The 22,614-nt window shown below is 46.3% G+C and overlaps 1 protein-coding gene and 1 long non-coding RNA gene across 4 annotated transcripts in view; one reads left to right on the top strand and one right to left on the bottom strand.

Moving 5' to 3' along the window:
• Window positions 1-1,307: 1,307 nt before the first annotated feature.
• LOC101829062 (prion protein) lies at window positions 1,308-13,386 on the bottom strand. 2 transcript variants are annotated; one of them, XM_005068660.4, is made up of 3 exons: window positions 13,245-13,353; window positions 10,913-11,011; window positions 1,308-3,305 (listed from the first exon to the last, which is right to left on the bottom strand). In XM_005068660.4, exon 3 carries the CDS (start codon window positions 3,293-3,295, stop codon window positions 2,531-2,533), a length of 765 nt encoding a protein of 254 aa, XP_005068717.1. In that variant the 5' UTR covers window positions 3,296-3,305; window positions 10,913-11,011; window positions 13,245-13,353; the 3' UTR covers window positions 1,308-2,530. The 2 variants fall into 2 exon arrangements, with proteins under 2 accessions (XP_005068717.1, XP_012967855.1); XM_013112401.2 differs by lacking the exon at window positions 10,913-11,011 and having other exon boundaries at window positions 13,245-13,386.
• Window positions 13,387-13,460: 74 nt separating this feature from the next.
• The window catches only part of LOC110340636, a 30,811-nt gene continuing 21,657 nt past the window's right edge, over window positions 13,461-22,614 (top strand). The window contains exon 1 of one of the 2 annotated variants that reach the window (XR_005877423.1): window positions 13,461-13,566. This is a non-coding gene — a long non-coding RNA (uncharacterized LOC110340636). The remainder of the gene's footprint in view (window positions 13,567-22,614) is intronic. The other variant, XR_002382435.2, reaches the window with a different exon arrangement.

Genomic DNA, 22,614 nt, shown 5'->3' with positions numbered 1-22,614 from the left:
ACTCCAGCAGGTTGGGTGATCCTGAAAGGCCTGCAGTGGCACTATCACAGCAGAAGCATCCTCAGGAAGGAACACTGTGGTTTCCATCAAGGCTTCTTAGGATTTCTTGCCTTTATACATGACAGCTGCGCAGGAAAATTTCTACCAGGTGAGCAAGCACATGGCTGCGCTGATGCCTGCTGTTACAACGAACACCTTTACAGAATGAATTGCCAAGAGTGGCCTTTTGGGCCAACAGGTTGAAGCTGAAATTGCAGGGCATGAGTTATGGGGGTTTAAAATAGGCACTTTGGAACTTAAGTTTCATTTTAATCATGAAAATCTATTTCTAAACTATGCATGATGATGTATACTTTTAATCCCAGCACCTGGGAGGCAGAAGCCGGAGGACCTCTGTGAGTTCAAGGCCAGCCTGTTCTATATTATAGTGAGTTCCAGGGCAGCCAGGGCTATGTAGAAACACCTTGTCTCAGAAGAAAAAGAAAACCAGGCATGGGAACCCACCACTGTAATCTCAACACTTGGGAGAGACTAGGGCAGTGGGACCGATACAAGTCTAAAGCCAGTCAGGATTACCTAGTGAGTTCTAGAGCAGCCTCGGCTGTACAGTGAGAAAAATTAACACGATTTCACCCCCAGGTCCCCCACCCCCAAACTTTTAGGGATGGAGGCATAGATCAGTATGTTAGAGACCTGGGCTCAAACACCATAGTATGGTCCAAACAAACGGGGAGGGAGGGAGAGAAGGGAGAAGAGAAATGAGAGAAACTGAATCTGAATTCAGGAAGACATTTCCACTGGGGCTGGTGCAGTGAATCACTGGTTAAGACCACTAGCTCTTCTTGCAGAGGACCTGGGTTTGAGTTCCAGACTCCACATAATGGCTCACAAACATTTGTAACTTCAATTTCAGGGGATCTGAGCCCCTCTTTTGACTCGAGGGCAAAGCATGTGGTACACAGACAAGTACATGCAGGCAAACTCCTGATACACATTAAAGAAGGGAGGGAGGGAGGAAGGGGGAGGGGGGAGGGAGGGGGTGGGGGAAAACCTCTTTCAGAACATGAGCCCTACCTACATACAACCTCCCCCCAGGGATGCCTTTGTGGTTCAGCAGGGCTGAGTACATATAAGGGAAAAATGAAAAGGCAGTAGAAAAAAAGTAATCTATGACCAGAGGTAAGAACTGAGGCCCATCAGGGGAAGGCATGTGAAATTAGCCATTACCTACCTTGTGTGAGCCCAAGTTACCCTGGCAACAAACACAAGGGCCAGAAGCAGAGAACAGAGAACAAACCCTGCAGGGGTGCTCATCATAGCTCCTATTTAATGTCAGTCAGATAGCAAACATTTATAAACTTTTTATATGACAAAACAAGGACATGCAAAGTTACAAATATAGAAAATGTGAAGTACATGCAGATTTCAGAGACCAGTTAGGGGGTCCACTTTGGATTCATATATGGAACCGAATGCATGTTGAAGGAAAGCTAGGGGCCACACAGAAAACATCTGATACCGGGTGAAATGGTCAGTGCATTACGTACTTCGGATGCATCAGAACAGAAGGTCTAAGCTTGTAGTTACACTTTATATATTCTACAGCAGGGCAATGCTGTTGCAGAGTGGTTATGTCTGCTCAGGGAAACACGGAGCAACTTAAGGAACAAAGTTTGCCTTACATAAGCAACGCTAACAAACTGTCTTTTCACCTTGAATGGAGCCTATTTCATCTACAACCTAGGAGAATTTTTAGATTGTCTCTTGTCGTCCGATTCAAATACAAGTATATTAACTAAGGGCATGACCTAATTGTGACTTTTGACAATTATGAGACAGAAATGAAGAAACGCCAAGCGCCGTGACTTTGTGTCCTAACCATCTCTCCCTTTGCAGGAGGACCACATTTTTACAGTGTTGGCTCTTCAGAGCCAAAATCTCCTGGTTCAATCCAAGCAAGGCTAAAACATCATTCTAGTTCCTAGGAAATGAACACAGGTTTGCTTTCCATGTTAGTAGGGTAATTTTGTTTTTTTCCCGTTGCCTTACTCAGCTAGAGTTTGTTAGTGAAGGAGGAATGCCTCATATGGATGCTTTAAATATCCCAAATGGGAGGCTGTTTCTTAGGGACCATGCCAAACAGTGACTTCTTTGGCTGTAGAACCCTTCGCCTATTTTAACAGTTAGGTGTGTCTGTCACTGCGTACTCTGTGTGGAAGTCAGAGGGTCACATCAGTATTTACTCACTAGACCAAAACAAAGCCCTGACTAGCCAGCCATTACTTGCTGTTATATTCAGATAGGCCTGGTGTTAGTGCTGGCCCGTGATGGACTCAATTCAAAGGCTCTGGATCGAATAGCATCTGGTCTACTGTACATTCCCAGGGCCCACTAGTGCCAAGGGCATTAGCCTATGGGGGACAAAGAGAAGCAGGAATGAGACACCACCTCAATTAAAAGAGCTACGGTGGATAACCCCTCCCCCAGCCTAGACCACAAGAACGAGGAAGTACAAGCAGGGAGGCTTCCTTCATCCCACCATCAGGAAGATGAGAAAGGAAATGAGGAGGATCACAGGAGGGGAGGAGAACAGCACCGCGCTGGACCTTCTTCCATCGTAGTAGGCCTGGGACTCCTTCTGATACTGGGTGGTACACATCTGCTCCACCACGCGCTCCATTATCTTGATGTCGGTCTCCGTGAAGTTCTCCCCCTTGGTGGTGGTGGTGACTGTGTGCTGCTTGATGGTGATGTTGACACAATCGTGCACAAAGTTGTTCTGGTTGTTGTACTGGTCCACTGGCCGGTAATACACTTGGTTAGGGTAGCGGTTCATGTTTTCACGGTAGTAGCGGTCCTCCCAGTCATTGCCAAAATGCATCATGGGCCTGCTCATGGCACTCCCCAGCATGTAGCCACCAAGGCCCCCCACCACGGCCCCTGCCGCAGCAGCGCCGGCCATGTGCTTCATGTTGGTTTTTGGCTTACTGGGCTTGTTCCACTGATTGTGGGTGCCACCTCCTTGACCCCAGCCACCACCATGGGGCTGACCCCAGCCACCACCATGGGGCTGTCCCCAGCCACCACCATGGGGCTGTCCCCAGCCACCACCATGGGGTTGCCCCCATGTGCCGCCACCCTGAGGTGGGTAACGGTTGCCTCCAGGGCTGCCCTGCCCAGGGTATCGGCTTCCGCCAGTGTTCCACCCTCCAGGCTTTGGCCGCTTCTTGCAGAGGCCAACATCAGTCCACATAGCCACAAAGAGTGCCAGCAGCCAGTAGCTAAGGTTCGCCATGATGGCTGATCTGCAAAATGAAGAACAAGGCATCATTGTACTCCAGCAACACGTCATTGTCCAGCACGCAGGCTGAAGCTACTTGACATCTGTTGCAGAACAAATGTGTGACGGTCATGGCATCAGCCACCCCTCCCTCCCAGGCCTATTCCTTGACAGCATTTAGGAGAAAAGTAACTGTAAAGCAAAGATACACAACTCATTCTCATTCTCGTAGGGCAAAATTGACAAATGTCTCTCTCTCTATTCTCTGGAAACAAGAATTGCGCCCAGTCTTGTCTGGGAGAAAAGCAGTGCATGATGGGTGTGCCCTGGCTTTGGGCTTCTGGAGATCAGTGGAATTTGGAACTGGGTATGATCTTGTGGGGATCCTGGCAGCTGTACTCAGAAGGCTGCTATCAAGGACTCTGGGTCCTGTGGGTGTGTGTCTCTATACTAAGGAGAACTGTTATCCACATATGTAGACCACATTCCCCAGAATTCAAAAGGAACCTGCGAGTACACTGATCCCGAGTAACCCCAGAAGGCCTGAGTCAGGGTCCGGTCAGGAAGACTGAGTGGCTGCAGCAGGAGCAAAGACACTGGAGACAGCAGACTCAGTGTTTCCTTGGCATCTCAAAAGCCAGGTAGGGTGTGGGCAGCGGGGATGCGGGGTGGGGGTGGGGGTTGGGTGGGGGCAGTGTGAGCCTATGATCACAGCACTTGGGAGGAAGAGATTGAAATAGGAGGACTGTGAGCTCTAGACAAGTCTGGGCTTTATAACTCATGCCTCAAAAACCAAACCAAGAGTGTCTCGTCTGTTGCTGTTTTCTCTGGGCTATGGCGGCGGCGCCTGGCACAGAGCAGGAGACAATAGACAGCTGCTGAGTGAAGGAATTAACATCCCCTGAGCATATTAAAGCCAAGAATCTCTTTGAAGGAATTCTCAACCCAAGTTTATCAGAGACAGCAAACATCTAGGATTTAGCAGGCTCTCCCTCTTTTTTTCTCTTTTTTTCTTTTTTTTCTTTTTTTTTTTTTTTTACGAGACAGGGGTTCTCTGTTTTGGAGGCTGTCCGTCCAGCCTGGCCTCGAACTCACAGAGATCCGCCTGCCTCTGCCTCCCGAGTGCTGGGATTAAAGGCATGTGCCACCAACGCCCGGCTCTAGTAGGCTTTCTTAAGAATTCCTCATTCTTAGCTGGGCAGTGGTGACACACACCTTTAATCTCAGCACTTGAGAGGCAGAGGCAGGCAGATCTCTGTGAGTTCGAGACCAGCCTGGTCTATAAGAGCTAGTTCCAGGACAGCCTCCAAAGCCACAGAGAAACCCTTGTCTCAAAAAACCAACCAACCAACCAAATAAACAAAAACAAACAAACAAAAAAAGAATTCCTCATTCTCTCCATAGACAAGAGAAACAGACGGGCTGGGCTGCTGAGAGTGGGAAAAAACATCTGTCCGCATTTACAAGTGCAGCAGTCTCATACCAGATGAGTAAGTTTGAGTTCAGTATGAATGCCTTTTTTTTTTTTTTTTTTGAGATAGGGTTTCATTCTGACGCCTCTGGGTTTGCCTTAAGCTCATGACAATCCTCCTGCCTCAGCCTCTTCAGAACTGGGATCACAGACAGCTACCATTACACCTAGCTTTAGTCTTAATATTTACGAGTAGTTTGTTTTCTCCTGGTTTTGGTATAGAAGGGCTAGTACAGTTCAGAGAACAACAAACGCGACAAATAGCCCTGATTCCAACTTAGCGACCCTCCACAGACTGTACCTTCATCAAACATAATCTTTCAGATTCATGCTCTCATCACACTGGGTGCCGAGATGAGACCCAAGAATGGGCTGACGACACAAGAGATCACCAAACTGTATTGCCAAATCTTAGGCCAAACGGCACATCCTGAAACGCCAGTAAGACATAAAGCCTTAAAGGCCCAGTGTCACTCTGGTGAGTCATGCTTCCAAGCTGACATTCTCATCACACTGAAAATATTAGAAAATTAGTTTTCAATTAAACTGATTTCTGTAAGTTTCTTCTTATGAGGTCAGCCGGTAGGACACACTCCCACATTCCAGGTCTGCTCCCTGCCTACCCATTTTCTCACGGCCCAGTCCTTGGCCTACACGCTGCTTACGCTTCAGTGAGTCTAACTCAGGACTGCCCCTCGTTTTCTGACTCAGTCTATGCTGGGTTTGGTGGTAAACCTTATAATTCCAGCAAGTGGGAGGCTGAGACAGGACGATTTACAGTGTGGGGTGAGAGAGAACTTGTTTAGCATGTGCGAGGCCTGGCTTCAAGCCCCAGAACCTCGATCAATGGATCCATCAGTCTCTCAGCCTAAAGTAAACCACTTCTTCCTTCATGCTGCTGAGCCAAGCCTAGCCAGAAGTTCTTGAATTTTCTTTGTCACAGAACACATGAAACTCTATTAGTAGCTCTTTTTTGTTCTATCTTTACCACGAATCCTAAGCCCTTTGGCTTTTTACATCTTTCAACACTATCTTAGTTGATGCCTCCATCCCTGCTCATCTGAGTCCTTCCATAGCTGTCCATCCAGCCTTCTTGTCCGTCCCTGCCCCTGCCCCAGCTCCCGTCTTATGTTTTCCTTTTAAGAAGCAGTCACATTGTTCTGGTTCCCTCAAGAGTCATTCTTCTATATCCAGGTTAAAATACCAAGTCCTGGCCACACTGGCTGGGAATGGCAGACTTGGCCTTACTCCCTTCTCCCCCCAGCCTACATAAACCCGTTAGAAACAAAGACTACTCTTGGTTACACAAAGAAACATATGCACAAAGTAAAAGCAGCGTGGCCAGGCAACTTCTTTTTGAAAAAAAGGTGTGCCAGAACCGAAATGGAGCCACAGCAAGCACATGGCACAAGAAGTTGGCTTGGTTTTTATTCTACCGCAGGTGGTGATTGTATTTTTCCTCACTGGCCGGGGTCCTATCTCACAGCCTTTTTGGGCAAGCCAGTTTTTTTTTTATGTGCATTGGTGTTTTGCTTGCATGTATATCTGTGTGAGGGTGTCAGATCCCCTGGAACTGGAGTTACAGACAGTTGTGAGCTGCCAGCTCCATGGATGTTCATGTCTTTTGTCAATCGTGGAAATTTCCAGCTGCTAGCTCTTCAGATCGTATCTGCCTGAGGTACTCAGGGAGAGACTTGGCCCTCATGTGGTCTCAAGTTCTCCTTGCGGTTTTCAATCTCATTCCTCAGACTGAATTTCCCATTGTGTTCCAGTGGAAGAGCACCCAGTGCTCTCAACTGCTGAGCCATCTCTCCAGGCCCCAGACAGGCTAGTTTTAAATGAGTCAGCACAAAGTTAATGAAGTGAAGGGAGAAAGGTTGGCTGTCAGAGGCCATTAAGGTTTGGGAATGTGGCCTTGGTTCTTAGGAGGCTGGGGCTTTGTGTAAATAACGGCTTTACCAGGTGGGGGAAATTAAAAGATCTGTAAAAACGTTTTACAAGGTGTGCGGGGTGATTTACAGAATCTTGGCTGGCTGCCTTTGACAGGACGCAAACATCCCCCTTGCTGCTTCCTTGGTCTAGATAACTCTTCCCCAGCTGCTCACGTGGCTCTCAAATGGTAGAGGCTCTTCATACCTAGAATGGCGCCCCTTCCCCTGTCTACTCCTCCTGCCTCATTTCTTTCCAGAGTAAGTAATATACTTGACATGTTAGTTACTGTGGACATAGTGTCCATTTTCTCCACCACGGGGCAGGTTCCTCCAGGGCAGAGTCGTGGGTCTGTGTACAGCACCCAGACACAGTGCCTAATGAGTAAACATGCACAGTAATGCTGAAGGGATGACTACAAAGACCTCATTACTGAAATGTCACTAACAAGCAACTAGGACATCGAAGGAGAACTGCATTTCCAAACATTCTTTCCTACAAACAGCTAGCTAACAATTTCACTGAACTAGGCAAACATTTATTTTGTGCACCAGCCACGGTGGGAGACTCAGGTTGGCTGAAGACAGTGTTACACGATACAGATAGGGTGGGAGCCAGAGAAGGCTGCCGGGAATCATGCTGAGTTGGGCTTTGCCTGTGCTTCTTTAAGGTGGCACGGGCGCCAGCTAGGGGTGTGGCTCAGTGGAAGGGCATTTGCCTGGACACGCCCTAGTATCCATCTACTGCAGTGAAAAGAAAAAAAAGGTACAGGCCTGTGATCTGGAGAGACAGGAGTGGGAAATGTCAGCACACAGCAACAAGGACACAGAGGAGAGGAAGTGGCGTGGAAAGAGGTGTAGGAGGGAGAGACAGCAGCCAGGGTGGAGGTGGGCGGGGTAAAGGGGGCACTGGCAGAGCTCAGGACACCTGAGCCTGGGGCAGTAGCATACAGTGGAAAGGCAGGCAGGGGTCAGGTGACAGAGCCATCCATGCACAATGAGCAGGCAGATACACCTGCCATTCTTGGCCTAACATTACGACGTCTCTTTTAGTCTCAAGACTGCCTGTTTTAAAAAGACAACAAAAGGCAGTGTCTTTGCAACCTGCTCCTCCCATTTGGAGGCTGGTTCTAGGGCAGCCCTAATGATCAGGCCTGTGAAGGGCCTGGCCTGGGTCTGGAGGCGCCATGAGCCACCGAAGAGTTTGGGCACGTTTTCAGAAAGAACATTAGTGAAGCAGGGACTGTGTGCGCATGTCTGGGCTTGTACATGTAAACAGAGCATCGAGGCTAGGCCTTAGGCCGCTGCACTAAGGGGGATGAGGTGGAGAGAGAGCCTTGTGATTCAGTGGCAGCCTCTGTGGGGAGCACAGAGTGGATATAAACGGTAAGTGACTGAAAGAATCTATGTGGACTGCAGCTTCGGGGCTAGGCAGTCACACGGCCAGAACATGGAAGGAGGTGGATGAGGGCTTGCTTCTGGTTACACTGTTGTTAAGCAACATGTGGATCAAGAGTTTCGAGTGTCTGGGGGTGAGGAACAACCACCAGCTGGAGACATCAGCCCTGGAACAGTCCCCATACGCACAACGGGACATCATAGCCATGGGCATATGGCTTGGTACCAAAACTGATATTGGATAATGCTGGAGAATTATAAAATACATCAAGATAGGGTCATTCAAAATTAGCTGAGAACAAGAAAAGCAACATTTAATCATGAAATTCCTTTACAGAGTCATTTCTAACGAGGGACTGAAACCTTACACAAGACCTAGGCAAGCTTGGATATTGAATTCAAAGCCTTCACTCTACAAACAGGCCCCCAAGTGAGTACTTCCGGGGTCGTGGATGCAGCAAGCAGCAGAGCATTTGCCTAAGTTCCAGCTCCAGCACTACAAAAGATTGCTCATTAGGTAGCTGGAACCCGAGATTAGGTTTCTGAGTTCATGGCTAGCTGTGATGTCACTTAAGAATTTTAGTAAGGTAATTATCTATTTTTTTTTTTACTAAGAACAACACTCCTAGAACAATAGCAACAGGAGTTTCCTTAACTTGACAAACATTACAATAAAACCAGGAAACATAATGAATTATCTTTGAATACTTTTTTTTTTTTTTTTGGATTTTTATGAGACAGGGTTTCTTTGTATTGTTTTGGAGGCTGTCGGTCCAGCCCGGCCTCAAACTCACAGAAGATTCTTCTGCCTCTGCCTCCTGAGGGCTGGGATTAAAGGCGTGTGCCACCACCGCCCGGCTGAATACTTTAAGATCAGAAGCAGATAAAAAAGAAAACCCCAAAACAAACTTCCATTGTTTAAAGTCTGCCAATGTGTAAAGAAGAAGAAATAGTAGGTGCAGGAACCATGAAGAAAGAGGTCAAACTGACGTCATTGCCATTAACAGGATCACAAATGAAAACACAGCAGAGGTAGATAAGGTTAGGGTAAGATAAGGGTGTTGCAAGTCTTTAGTTATAGCACTCAGGAGACAGAGGCAGGCAGATCTCTGAGTTTGAAGCCAGCCTGGTCTATCGACTGAGTTCCAGGACAGCCAGGGCTATACTGAGAAACAAAAAGTAAACCAAACCAAACCAACCAACCAACCAACCAAAAACCCAATACCAGAATTTAGCAAGATTGCAGGATATAGGATGCAAGTCTTACTTTTCTATTGCTGTGATAAAACACTATGGCCAAGGTGGCTTATAAAAAGGAGGGTTCATTTGGTGTTAACACTTCCAGAGGGGTAGGCGGCTATCACTATAATGGAGGGGGGTGGGGTGGGGAGCAAGGCAGCAGGTGGGAGGGAAGGAGGGAGGGAGGGGGTGGAGAGGGAGAGGGAGGGAGGGAAAGGAGGGAAGGAGGGAGGGAGGGGGTGGAGAGGGAGAGGGAGGGAGGGGGTGGAGAGGGAGAGGGAGGGAGGGAAAGGAGGGAAGGAGGGAGGGAGAGGGTGGAGAGGGAGGGAGGGGTGGAGAGGGAGAGAGGGAAAGAGAAGGAGGGAGGGAGGGAGCGAGAGAGCACACTAATTTGAAATGGCAGGAGTCTTTTGAAGCCACACAGTCCATCCTGCAGTGACATACTTCTCCAGCAAGGCCACACCTCCTAATCCTTCCCAAATAGTCACCAACTTGGGACCAAATAGTCAAATGCCTGAGACTTACAGAAACATCTCATCAAACCACCACAATGACTACACAGAAACCAACATCATTTCTATACCGGCCATAATTAACTAGAAAAAAAAGATATCCACAAACAAGTAAACTATAAAACATCTGGAAATGGCAAAACTAAATAAAAAAGAGGTTTATATGGCAGAAATTCAAAACTTTAATTCCACGTCCATTTTTTTTGGAAAGCTTAATAAACTCACATGGAAAAAAGACATGTCTATTAATCACAAAGCCAACCTTAAAGGAAGATTGAGGGGAGAATGAGGCACACCAGACATAAATCATATAAAGTCACTAAAAATACCATAAAGTCATTGAGATTCAGAAACAGACCAGCAGGCTAAAGTCCAAATATGGAAGCATGCATACATTCTGTAACAAGGGCCCGGCACATCAGTGGGTACCACAAACCACGAGGAAGGGAAGTTTGATGCTTCTGGGAAACTGAAGATTTGGCATAGAAATTTTATCTGTTATTATTACTTTTAAAATACTTGCACGGGGCAAGAGAGATGGCTAGGTGGTTAAGAGCACCAGCTGCTCTTCCAGAGGACCCACATGGCACACTTGCACAGACATGCAGGCAAAAATGTCAATGCACATAAACATAAATAAATTGCCGGGAGATGGTGGTACACGCCTTTATCCCAGCACTCAGGAGGCAGAGGCAGGCGGATCTCTGTGAGTTCAGCCTCTCTACAGAGTGAGTTCCAGGACAGCCTCCAAAGCCACAGAGACACCCTGTCTCGAAAAACCTAATAAATAAATAAAGAGAGAGAGAGAGAGAGAGAGAGAGAGAGAGAGAGAGAGAGAGAGAGAGAGAGAGAGAGAGAGAGAGAAATGCTTGCAGTTCCCTAAACCGGCACAGTCCTAGAGAAAGCTCTGGCCTTTGTCCCCTGGACAAAGCTGACTTTACAGGACATTAGTGCACAGCAAGGCTTATGTCCCACGTTACTAGGAGCCTCTGGAGCAAGTGTGGAGCTTAGTCTTTTCTGGTCCCCATCTCCCCAGACAGTTGGAGATTTTCAAGCCCTCTACCAAGATTGACAGGGCACTTACGATCTGCTGTGACTCTCCTAAACTGAACTGGTACCTCTAGAAAAACAGAGTACTTCAGCTCAGTTGAAATTGTTCAGTTTTGGAATATATTCAGGAGTCCTTCAAAACATGAAAAAGAAAAATTAGAATTGATGAATAAATCTAAGTACTGAAATACCATCTAATATACAAATTACCAAACCACTAATAAATACAGGCACATAAAAATGGGGCAGTATTTGAAAACGGAAATAAGAACAGCTCAGATAGATTCCCAAAAGCAAACATGGCACGTTCTATGTCATTTTAGAAACTAAACACTATCTCTGGGTTCAATTGCCAGTATTTTAAGAAGCCTGGGGACTGTTGTGTTTTTTTCCAGACAAGTTAGTGGGAAATAGTACATTCACAAGCATGAAGTTAAGATCAGAGGTGTTTTCTGAGCCCTTTCATTTCTGCTTTTCTTCTGGGTTTTCACATGCATAGGGTACTGAGTCCAGGAGAGGCGACATCTCCCAACCCATACTCTGACTCTCAGTCTTCCCCAGTCGTACATGGAGACCAAAATGAAGAGTGTTCAGGATCCCTAAGGTTCCTTTCACAAACCTGTCATAGTTTTCTTAGCTGCTCAGCTGTTAAACATTTAGACTGATTCTCAGTTGGCTCTAAATTTAAGTCACCACTTGGCATATGGCTCCCATAGCCCTTTGTTCTATCGCAGGTAAATTGCCAGAAGTAGCGTTTCTGGGTCACAGTTCACAACTAATAATACCTCACCAGATTGTTCCACTGTGGAGCACAGTGGCTCGTGCCTGTAACCCGGCATTCTGGGGAGTACCAGGGAGGGCTGCCACAAATTTGAGGCCTGCCTGATCTACACAGCAAATTCCAGGTCAGCCAGAGCTACATATTGAGAGCCTGTTATGAACTCACAAAGATGCAAACACTCCAAACTAACCAATGAACCAAACAAAAGAGCCCCCAACTGACTGACAATATCCTCAGTCAAATGTGAATGAAAAATAGAACAGTAGACATTCAGCGTCAACTTTTACACAGACCGTCTTTGCAATAGATGCCAGACATAGGTAGCATTTTCTCCTTTCTAAGAATGAATGAAAGGGGCTGGAGAGCTGGCTCAGCAGTTAAGAGCACTGGTTGCTCTTCCAGAGGACATGGATTTGGTTCCTAATTCCCACGTGGTACTAGCTCATGACCATCCATAACTCCAGTTTCAGGGCCTCCAGCACCGTCTTCAGACCTCCTCGGAACCAGGCACATACATGCATATGAGGATGCAAAACACCCATACACATAAAATACATACTTAAGTCTTAAAAAAAGAGAAAGAACAAAAGGAACCTCAGGAAATGTGACGTCATAAAGTTGGATGTAACGCCATCGTTTTAGCCCTTAAGTAGGGCCACCTGCCCCCAAACCTGAATATGGTGGTTTGGGCAACCTCTCAGTTTAGGTTGCTGTTGCCATTGTTTTTGTCCATTTATTAGATGTAAAAACAACAAACAAACTTGCTTTAATTTGCATTTTATTCAGAAAAATGACTCATCATTTAGTCCCTGTTTAAAATAATATGGAAAGCTTGTGTCAGATAAAAATAAAACACAAATCACCTCTTAGTTTTCTACGTCCTTGCCCTCTTTAAGGCTCTCAGATGTGTGTGTAGGTAAAGTAGTTCCTTTTCTTCATTGAATAATTTTTCCAGGTGTCTGATATTTAAATTAGAAAATTTGGCTTCTGTTTATTATATAATTAGATTTGCACAAGTCTTTAACCCCATCCTGCCAGGAGTTTCTCTTAATGAAATGGGGAATTCAGCACATGGGCAACTGTTATTACAAGCCACGATAATCAAAGCACAAGAAAATAAGACAGCCGTGAAAACGCCAAGGTAGGGCAGTGAAATCCCCAGGCAGGGCAGTGAAACCGCAGGGCCTTGGGTATGTACTGGACTGAGAGATGCCGAGGACGGACGAGACCACGGTGGAACCCTGGGTAAAATTATGTTCGCTGTAGCTATTACAAAGAGAGAAGAAAACAGCAAACGACAGTCAAAAGATGCCACCCCATCCCCCATCCCCCATCCCCGAGCGACTCTGGGGGTGAGCCGGGCTCGGGAGGAAGGGATGGCTCCTGGCCTCTCCTGGGGTTCGGTCCCTCAAGGAGACGCGCGGCTGCGGGTGCGCGGTCACCTCCCAGCCAGACTCAACCTCAGCCCCGCGGCCTCAGCGCCCCGAGAGCCGGAGTAAGCCGGGCTTGGCTCTGGGAAGGCCGAAGGCTTACCGAGGCCTGGCTCCAGCACCCTTCCCGGGGCCAGGCTTCAGAAGCCGCTTACCTGCCACCGACGCGACGAGTGGACTCGATGTGCCTTCTCGGTCTGCTGCTCGGACGCCGCGGGGGAGCGGGCGGGGCAGTGAGTCAGGAGGGGTAGCAGGGCGGGGCCGGGCTGGGTGGGGCGGGGCTTGCGTCGTGCTCACCAATGGCCGCGCCACTTCTCCCTGGGGAAATGAGTCACCGCTCCAGACTGGTTTAAGGGATTGTACGGTTTAAACCGCCCCCAGGTGTCATCACTCCCTGACGGCGCTCACCGACTATAAAAATCATCTTTAATGGAAGACTGGTCCAGAACCCATTGCTCCCGTTACATAATGGGGAAGGTGAGAAAATGAAAGGTTGCCTAATGGAGCGAGAAAGCAATTGCTGAAACTCTAGGAGCAAGAAATTGCTAAAGAGGGAGATTTTCGAGCTCAATATTTAGACATTTCCCCATAAACTATAACAGGGGTCTAGAAAGTGCATTGGTCATTGCCTGTTGGTTTATTCTCTCTTCTTCTTTCCTTTCTTCTTTTTCTTTTCTCTCCCGCCTTCTTTTTATGTCTTTGGAGACAGTCTATGTAGCCCAAGTTGACTCGGACTGCCCACTAATTAGTTCAAGCTGACCTCAAACTCAAAGCAGCGTTCCCCACCCCCCAGCCTCCCGAGTGCAAGGATTATAGACATACACCACTCTGCCCAGCTCATCTGGTCACTTTTGTCCAAAGAGAAACATTTAGCAGCTCTTTCTGCTCTTGTCCTGAAGCAGCATAGAGGAAACAATACTTTTGTTTAAGATGCCTGCTGAGTTGGACAGATGAAGCCTGTAACCCCAGATATTCAGGAAATCGAATCAGAAGACTCTCAAGTTCAAGGCTGAGCTGGCAACTTAATGAGATCTTAATAAGAAGGCACAGGGGGTAGGAAGCTGGGGAGGACCCAAGTTTGGAACCCAAGAACTCCTGGAGAGTCATTGGGGAAGACCTCTGACATTGACCTCTGACCTCCACACACAGGATCACTCGCACCCTCCTGTACATGGGCACACAGCCCCATTTATATGTTACACACTCCCGCAGCATGCACACAAATTGCTGCTAATACTGGGAGAGAAGGAGCCACAAACCCCAGGGAAAACTGGATTTCCCGTCTGCTTGCTGAGGAAGAGATGTGGAACACCATTGATAAACACAAAACTGGACTGGGATTAAATATTTGTGTCCAGTATCAGGATCCAGGGAGTCATGGTGGTAAAGAAGTGTTGGAGCCGGGAGAGTTACAGTTGGTATAAAGTAGTTGTGTCAGTCCACATGTGTGCGTGTGTGCGTGTGTGTGTGCGCGCGCGCACGTGCGTGGGTGGGCTCTTAACAGCTGAGGAAATGAGAGGGCTAGCAAACACAGCCTTTGGCTGAGATGATTCAATTACAGTGAAACTAGATCTGAGCCAGTTAGAAGCAAGCAGTGCCTGTGGCTGCTTGACATTTAGTCTGTCTTAATGAATACCATCTCTCAGGGCCTTCTTGCCTCACAGACCACTTACTGTGAAGACACCCGCTTGCCTGCTCTGGATCAGGGTGAACACTTCTTTGAACTTCTCAAAGGCCTTCCACTTGCGTCAGGAGGGCAAGGGAGGAGTGGGAGAGGGTGACCAGATTAGGTTAGGTAAGGGACCAGCACCCTCCCACCCCCCAAAGGATTCCAAAAGGCTTGGCTAGAAGACATCAAACCTCAGATTTTTTATTAAATCAATCAAATATCTATTGGCTGACTGTTCTCTACCCATCAGGAAGTGGTCTAAAAGGCTTTCTGGACGGGGGATTAGAAATGAAAGGGGATTGGCTGCTAGGCAGTCTGCCTGGTTATTATTGCTGGGCATGGTGGTGTAAGCCTGTCAACCTAGCGTTTGAGAAGTCACTGTTGGAAGAAGGGACATTTTTTTAAAACCAGCATGTGGCTGGTGAGTTTATCGCAAAGCTGACAGGAGTCGGGCATCTTTCTGCTGTTTGGTGGCTGTCCTGGGTTACAGTACAGGGAGGGAGTGTCATGGGTTTGTTGTTGTTTGCTTGTTGTTGTTATAATTGGCAGAATGAAAATGGGAACATGAAAATGGTTTGGGGTATCGCCAAAGCTAATTTGTAATGGTGGTTTATTTTTCTTTCATAAAATAAAATGAGACAAACTAGGCTTAACAAATATGGTCATTTGAGGCAATCACAAGACTTCCTGGGAAAACTCCAGCTTCCTCTTGTCAGTGCTTTTTGCTTCTAGTTTTTCTGCTGAGGGGAGGCACCTTGAGAGGGAAAGGTAAAGAGTGAGCACCTGGTGGAGGGATACCTCAAGTTTGCCCTAAGGTAGAAGCCCACACCAGTGCTAAACACATTCCAGGCACCCGGCCTGTTGGGATGGAATTTTGGGGAAAGTGGGTTGTCACACCTGTGACTCAAACCATGCATTTGAAACCTTCTGCCTTCATAGAAATGACAAGATGAGACTATTTGTCCTAATGAACAGATGACATAAGATGGTGTTACAGTTTGAATGTGTCCCTTTCAAATGTCACCAGTGGGATAGGAGTCTCCTTCCCCTCACAAATCCCCATCTTCCCCTTGTAGCTTTATGGTTTGGATGTAAAATGTCCCACAGGCTCTTGTGTACAGGTACCTGTATACAGGGGGTAGTGCTGTTCTAGGGGTTATAGAGCCTTTGGTATATGACCCCTTACTGGTGGATGTAGGTCACTTGGGTAGACCTTGAAGACTTCTCCTCTGGTGCTGGTCTGAGTTCTCTGCCTCCTGATCGATTGCACATCCTTGCTGTTATGAGCACAATCATGCCTTCTTTGCTGTGGTGATGACCTGAGAACTCCCTGTAACCTGAGTTTCCTCTTTTAAGTGTTTCTTGCTGTGGAACAATCCTTTTCTATGATATGAATATGCATTACTCTCATTGGTTGATAAAGAGCTGATAGGCAGGCAGCTGGGCAGGAAGTTAAGAAATTCAAGTTAGTAGTCTCCTATTATAATCAAACTTGTAGTCATGTTAGGTATGTTTTCAAGGTCAAGGAGAGATATATTTTAGATGGACAGGTGGTCTACACTTCAGAGATCTACAGAATATGGCATTTAAGATGTTTTAATAACATAAGATTTTTAAAATCACAGTGAGACATGTCTACTCCTGGCAGCACCAATCTACTTCAGAGAAAATGATGAACACCAAAGAAACTCCATGTGGAGTTTGTCTCCTTTATGGCAAAGAAACTGCCCTTGCCTTAATTACTGACAGTTACTGTCCAAACTGGACCAGCAGGACACAAGAAAGGTGACTGCTAAACTTTGCCAAGACAGGGTAGGACAATCCTTCAAACTTTTCTGCTTCTGAAAAAATCTATAGGTGGATGCCCCAGTGTTGCAGAGGAACAGGCAGCCAGCTGTTTCTGTCATTTCTCACATTTTTGGAAGTCCCTTGCTTGTACTTCCTCCTTACCAGGGTCTTTGATGGAGTTGAAGACTAAATAGTTATAATTATAGTTTTCCTTAGTTATAATAGAAAGTAAGTTAGATATAAAACTTCAGACACTATATAGCTAATTAAGCATTTTCTCTAATTTTGTCAAGTACAAATGGATTGGATATTGTTACTACAATTCTTACTTAATAACTCTTGTATATAGTTTTACTATATTAAGGTGAAAACCTCATTTTTAATTAAATTAAAAAGCGGAAATGCTGTGGAACAATTATTTTGTACACTATGACTATGTATTGCTTTCATTGGTTGATAAAAAGCTCACAGGCTTTTTATCAACCAATGGGCATCAAAGTAGGTGGGAAAGTCAAACTGAGAATGATGGGAAGAAGGATGGTGGAGTCAGAGGAGATGTCAGCCAGCCACCCAGGAAGGAAGACGTGCTAAAGGACAGGTAAAGCCATGAGCCACATGGCAATGCATAGGTGAATAGAAATGGGTTAATTTAAGTTGTAAGAGCTAGTTAGTAATAAGCCTGAGCTATTGGCCAAGCATTTATAATTCATATTCAGCCTCTGAGTTGGTTATTTGGAACTGGGCAGTCGGTACAGGAAACATCCGTTTATAGTTTCTGGCAGGAACCACATTGGAACAAGGGGTAACACACGTGGCTTGTTCCATTTTTTGCCTTGGTATGATACCCAGTTTTATTGCTGCCCCCCAGAGGATACAGCAGTAAATCACCACCTTGAAAGGAGATAGCAGGTGTTACCAAACAAGAACCCTGCTGGTGTCTTGACCTTGGACCCTCTACCCTCCTTAACTGTCAACATAAATGCCTGGTCTTTATAGATTATCAAGCCTATGATGCTCTGCAATAGAATTAGAAGTGGACTAAGACAGAGGGTTTCCACAACTCCTGATACTTAGAATTTGGTGTTATTTCCACAAAGTCTGAAAGCTTTGGATGGGGGAGGTAGAGATGTAATCCAATATGTGGTTTAATTCTTTGGTTAGGATGTTCAGACTGAATTTGGGGTTAGAACATTGCCTGGCACAAAAGAAAACACAACTTATTATGAAGCACTAGATGACAATTGATGCCCAGGGACAGCCAAGCCTTCCCAGGTGACATTTGAATAGCTGCCACTCTTGCCTCTTTTCTTCAGTCATTTGGTATGTATAACAAAAGTTATGCATGTCTGATAAGGACATTAGAAAATATAGACAGGAGTAAAGAAAAACATTCACCGACTTCTCTTCCAGACATCGTGGGGTCGATTTCCAGCATCCATGTGGCAGCTCACAAACCTCTGAAACTCCAATTCTAGGGGATCCAATGCTCTCTTTTGGCCTCTGCAGGAACCAGGCATGCATATGGCACACACACACACTTTTGGGCAAGCACCCATACTCATGAAATCAATAAAAATATTTTTATTTAAAAATATTTCTGGTTTTATTTCTCTCATCTTTTCTGCACTTAACCAGGTATACTTCTGAGTTTTGAACTTGTCTCTCCCTGGATGACAGTATCTTCTGTTCCAGTAGGTGCCTGGAACACATATCCCTGCAGCTAGACACATTGTCAGGAGTCAACAGCATGGGAAGGCTGGACAGGTTTCTTGGCTTTGAGATCAAGGAGCCAACATGGTCAAATCAGTATGTTTCTACAAAATGGCTCTTGGAATCTCCTGATGCAGGCTTACAGCTGTTTTCTAATCACTGTCAATTCGATACTTGAAGATGGTGTTTGTGCAAAGATGCTTGAAGGTCTTTCACTTGGTATAAGATTAATTGTGAAACCCTTGCACTTTCAAGAACTTCAAGAGGCAGAGTGCTGAGGAGGCATTCTGACTTCAAGAGGCAGGGTGTGGAGATTGTTTATCAATCTTCCGGTCACTCGGTCTTGGTTTCCTGTTTCTTTTTTCCTACTCAGATACTCATCCAAGATACTATCAGGGTTGAGTTTACACCATGTGTTTCATTGGTGTTGCAATATCTACAACAAATAAGCTGGAGGTTGTGTAATTCTCCCCCTCTTCCTGGTGTGTGTGTGTGTGTGTGTGTGTGTGTGTGTGTGTGTACATGCATGCATATGTGGAGGCCACAGGTTGACATTGGGGATGTCTTTCTCAATCACTTCTCACCTTATTTTTTGAGACAGGGTCTCTCGTTGAACAGGAGCCCACTGTTGCAGCTAGGCTTGCTGGCCAGTGGGTCTTCAGGACTCACCTGTCTCTACCCACAGTGCTAGTGTGCACAGATCAGGACACCTGGCTTTCATATGGGTGCTGGGGACCTGAACTCAGGTCCTCATGCTTGCTCAGCAAGGACTCTACCCACTGAGAAGCCCAGCTCCAATATGTGGAATTTTGATAGGAAAGCAGAAAAAGTGGAAATTTTGTCTTTGAGTAAACTGCTATGAGAAATTATAGTTCCTCCTCCTTATCATACCATCCCCCAATTTTCCCAATTCTGAGGCTGTGTTTTCTCTCTCCATGCTTTTTTTCTGTGGAAACTGTGTTAATTGCAGCAATCCTGGTGGACAGTTTTTAAAATGCCTTGCCTCTTTTTTTTTTAAAGAGTGCTACTTGGTACTCCAAGCCGTCAAAATTCTGGTATAGGTTGGCCTTGATGGTGAACAGTTTTCCTGTTTCAGCCTCAGGAGTGCTGAAATAAGAGGTGTGACTCACCAGGCCTGGCCTCCTCCCCAAGAACAGTTAGAAATTTGAGAGGGAACAGCTGTTTATCGTATTGATGTTTGTTAACTTGATTGTGAGTCAAAAGTGAGTGAGAACCCTGGGAGCACGGGGCCAGGCTGTCCTGAGTAACATGTCCTGTAAAGGCAGAAGTTACAGGAGTGTTTGCTTGTCCTTGCCCTCTCGCTCGGTAGAGCAAGAGATGGAATCCTGCGAGGCAAGTGCCGTACCCTCAGTCTTCTCCTTACTTTCCATTTGGGACACAGTCTCCCTGAGTTGCTGAGGAAGCCCTTGTGATCCTAAGCAGCAGAGACCACAGACTTAGGGCGTGGCCAGCAGCACACTTAGGCCCAATATGAATTCTTATAGAAAAAATCCTGAATGGACAAGTTTGATTACTGCTAGGTGGGCTGTCTTAGGGTTTCTTTTGCTGTGAAGAGACACCATGACCACAACAACTCTTACAAAGGAAAACATTTAATTCAGGCTAACTTACAGTATTAGAGGTTTAGCCCATTATCTTCATGTTGGCATGTAGGCAGACATGGTGCTGGAGAAGGAACTGAGAGTTCCACATCTTGGTCCACAGGCAGCAGAAGCAACTGAGTGCCATACTGAGCGCAGCTTGAGCATAGGAGACTTCAAAGGCCACAATGATACACTTCTCCAACAAAGCCCCACCTGACAGTGCTACTCCCTTTGGGGGCCATTTTCTTTCAAACCACCACATGGGGGAATCTGTGGGGTTTCTATGCATCCTTGTCATGGTCTTAGCTTTAGGGTTCAAAGAAGTTAGGTGAATAACGTACTCACATAACACATACACACACACACATACCCTTCTGAACTCTCCACCATAATCCATAAAGATAGATTGTAATTTTATGTAGCTCTTGTATTTAAGTTGGCATGGTCTGAAAATGCTACCCATGACTGTGCCACGCAGGAGGTTATGATTTAGTTCCTCTCCTACCTAACTTTTTGTTTCTCTGAAGTTAATAGTTACTGAGTTCTTGTTTTCTGTTTAAAAATATTTTCATACTTAATTAATTTCATTTTTATTTATGTGTATATACCATGTGTGTGCAGGAACCCCTGAAGACCAAAAGATGTGTGCTGGATCTTTTGGAGCTACAGGTGGTTGTGCACCCCCCTGCCCCTGCAGAGGTCCATATTCTAAAATCTGACAGTGCTAAATCATACATTCTCTTCTGAAGCATAAACCCCAAGGAGAGATGGCTCCTTACCCCCAGTGTCTGGGAGACAGAAGCCTGGCTTTGATGGACAATGTTCTCTAAGGAGCAGGACTGCCTCCTGTCCTGAGCCTAGGTAAGCTTGTCTTCATTTTGGACAAAGCTAACCAGGAAGTATGTGGCAGCCCCATTTGCCAGATGAGTTTAGGTTTAACTATGTGATACCCTTCTTCATTTGTAGGACATTGACGGCTCTGAACCTTGTGTGAGGTTCCATTTAAGTTAGCATGAGAGTCAGTAGCAATGCTGCCTGGACCCCTCTTGTGGAACACAGGAAGGTTGGAAGATCTTCTAGGTTGGGAGAAGGCTCTGTAGTTTTAATTGAATCTCCCAACAACATCCACTAGCTGCTTCCTGAGATAAAGTTTTAAATTACATTTTGCACATCTTTTTGGGGGGAGGGGCAGCACTACCTAAGGCCTATAGCATGCTAGGCAAGCACTCAAGCACTAAGCCACATCCTTAGACCACCATCCCCCTCCCCCTTTAGATAGAAAATGTAAACCAGGCTGGCCTTGAACTCACAACAGTCCTGCTGACTAAGCCTTCCACACATTAGGATTAAGGTACATGTCACCACACCCTGGTGAATAGAACCTTGATGTAATTAAAGGTTCTGGGCTGAGGCACAGAGGATAAAGACTGTGAAGGAGAGAACATGTCTTTTTGTGTAGCAGCAACTTTCCCCTTCTATAGCAAATGTGTTTTCTCTTTCAATATACAAGGCTTTGCTGCCTGGGTACCTGTGAAACACCAGGGAAAGGGACCCAGAAAGGGCAGAGGAAGTGGATTAAATGCCACGTAATTTCCTCTGACGTGTAAGCGGTCAGGAAAGTACTGGCAAAGAAACTTTTTGAGAACAGTCTGTTCTCCACCCTCTCGGAGTTGTGACTCAGTCTGTAGTCAAGGCACATGGACCTGCCCGGGAGACACTTGCTGGGCCTCACCTCGGGAACTGTCCGCAGCCTGAGTGGAGGGGAATCCTAGGGCTCCTGGCTTCCATTCCTATGAGGCAACCTCCCGTGGTAACAGTGTCCAGAAATAGCAGCAACCCTCTTGAGCCTTGTATCCTTCTGCATCCTGGCAGTCTTCCGCCCCACCCTCCTCTGTTCCCTCGGCTGTGAATCTGGGGAGGACATGAGGGATTTGTCTCTTCGTCTGAGGGTCTCCCTGGATTCTCTTTCCTTTTTCCCTAGGCCCCTTGATAAAAGTCTCTCACTTACAGGACTTCTTCCTGATCCTAAGCATTCTGGGAGGGAAGCCATCTGCCATGAAGGAAGCAAGAGAGGACTCGTTTACATTCCTGACATTCATATCCACTAGTGCCTACACGAAAGCCTTGGAATTGTTTGTACATTTGTCAGGGAAATCCTACAGGGTCCAGATGTATTCAAATGACCAAAGGGTGAGAGGGGGTTGGGAGAAGAAGAGGGGAAGCAGGGAGACAGCATGGCCTGGGAACGTAGGAATAATCTTTGAGTAGCATTACAGATCTAGCTTCATCTAGATTCCTAGATGAAAAAAGAAGTGTTTGCCAAACGTGAATTGCAGTCCAGGACATATGCCACCAAGACATCAAGTTTTTCTGCTTTGGGCTGAGATTAGGGGAACCACTCCGAACTTACACCTCAGGATGCAGGTTGGTTGTGTAACGGTGATTGGGTGGGAGGATGTACAAGGTCAGTGCAAAGAGAATGCACTGGAGTGACTGAATCAAGAGAGTGATGCAAGTTCGATGGAGGAGCCATGTCTGCAAATAACCAGACCAATGGCAGCATACATTGCAGGAAATGGCAAAGGCTGGACTAGTCCACAAAGATAAATGGACTGCTTCGGTTCACAGTTCTGAAGGTAAATGGTATGCACTGGCTTCCTCTCATTCCTGAGGAAGATGTCTTGGTGGTAGGAATTTATGCAAAAGGAGAGATCCACAGTAAGACAAGAAGCCAGAAAAGGTACATTGAGGGTT

Source organism: Mesocricetus auratus, unplaced genomic scaffold, assembly GCF_017639785.1.
Source record: "Mesocricetus auratus isolate SY011 unplaced genomic scaffold, BCM_Maur_2.0 Super-Scaffold_100004, whole genome shotgun sequence".
NCBI classification, from domain to species: Eukaryota; Metazoa; Chordata; class Mammalia; order Rodentia; family Cricetidae; genus Mesocricetus; species Mesocricetus auratus.
This window is presented reverse-complemented; position numbering and strand designations above follow the sequence as displayed.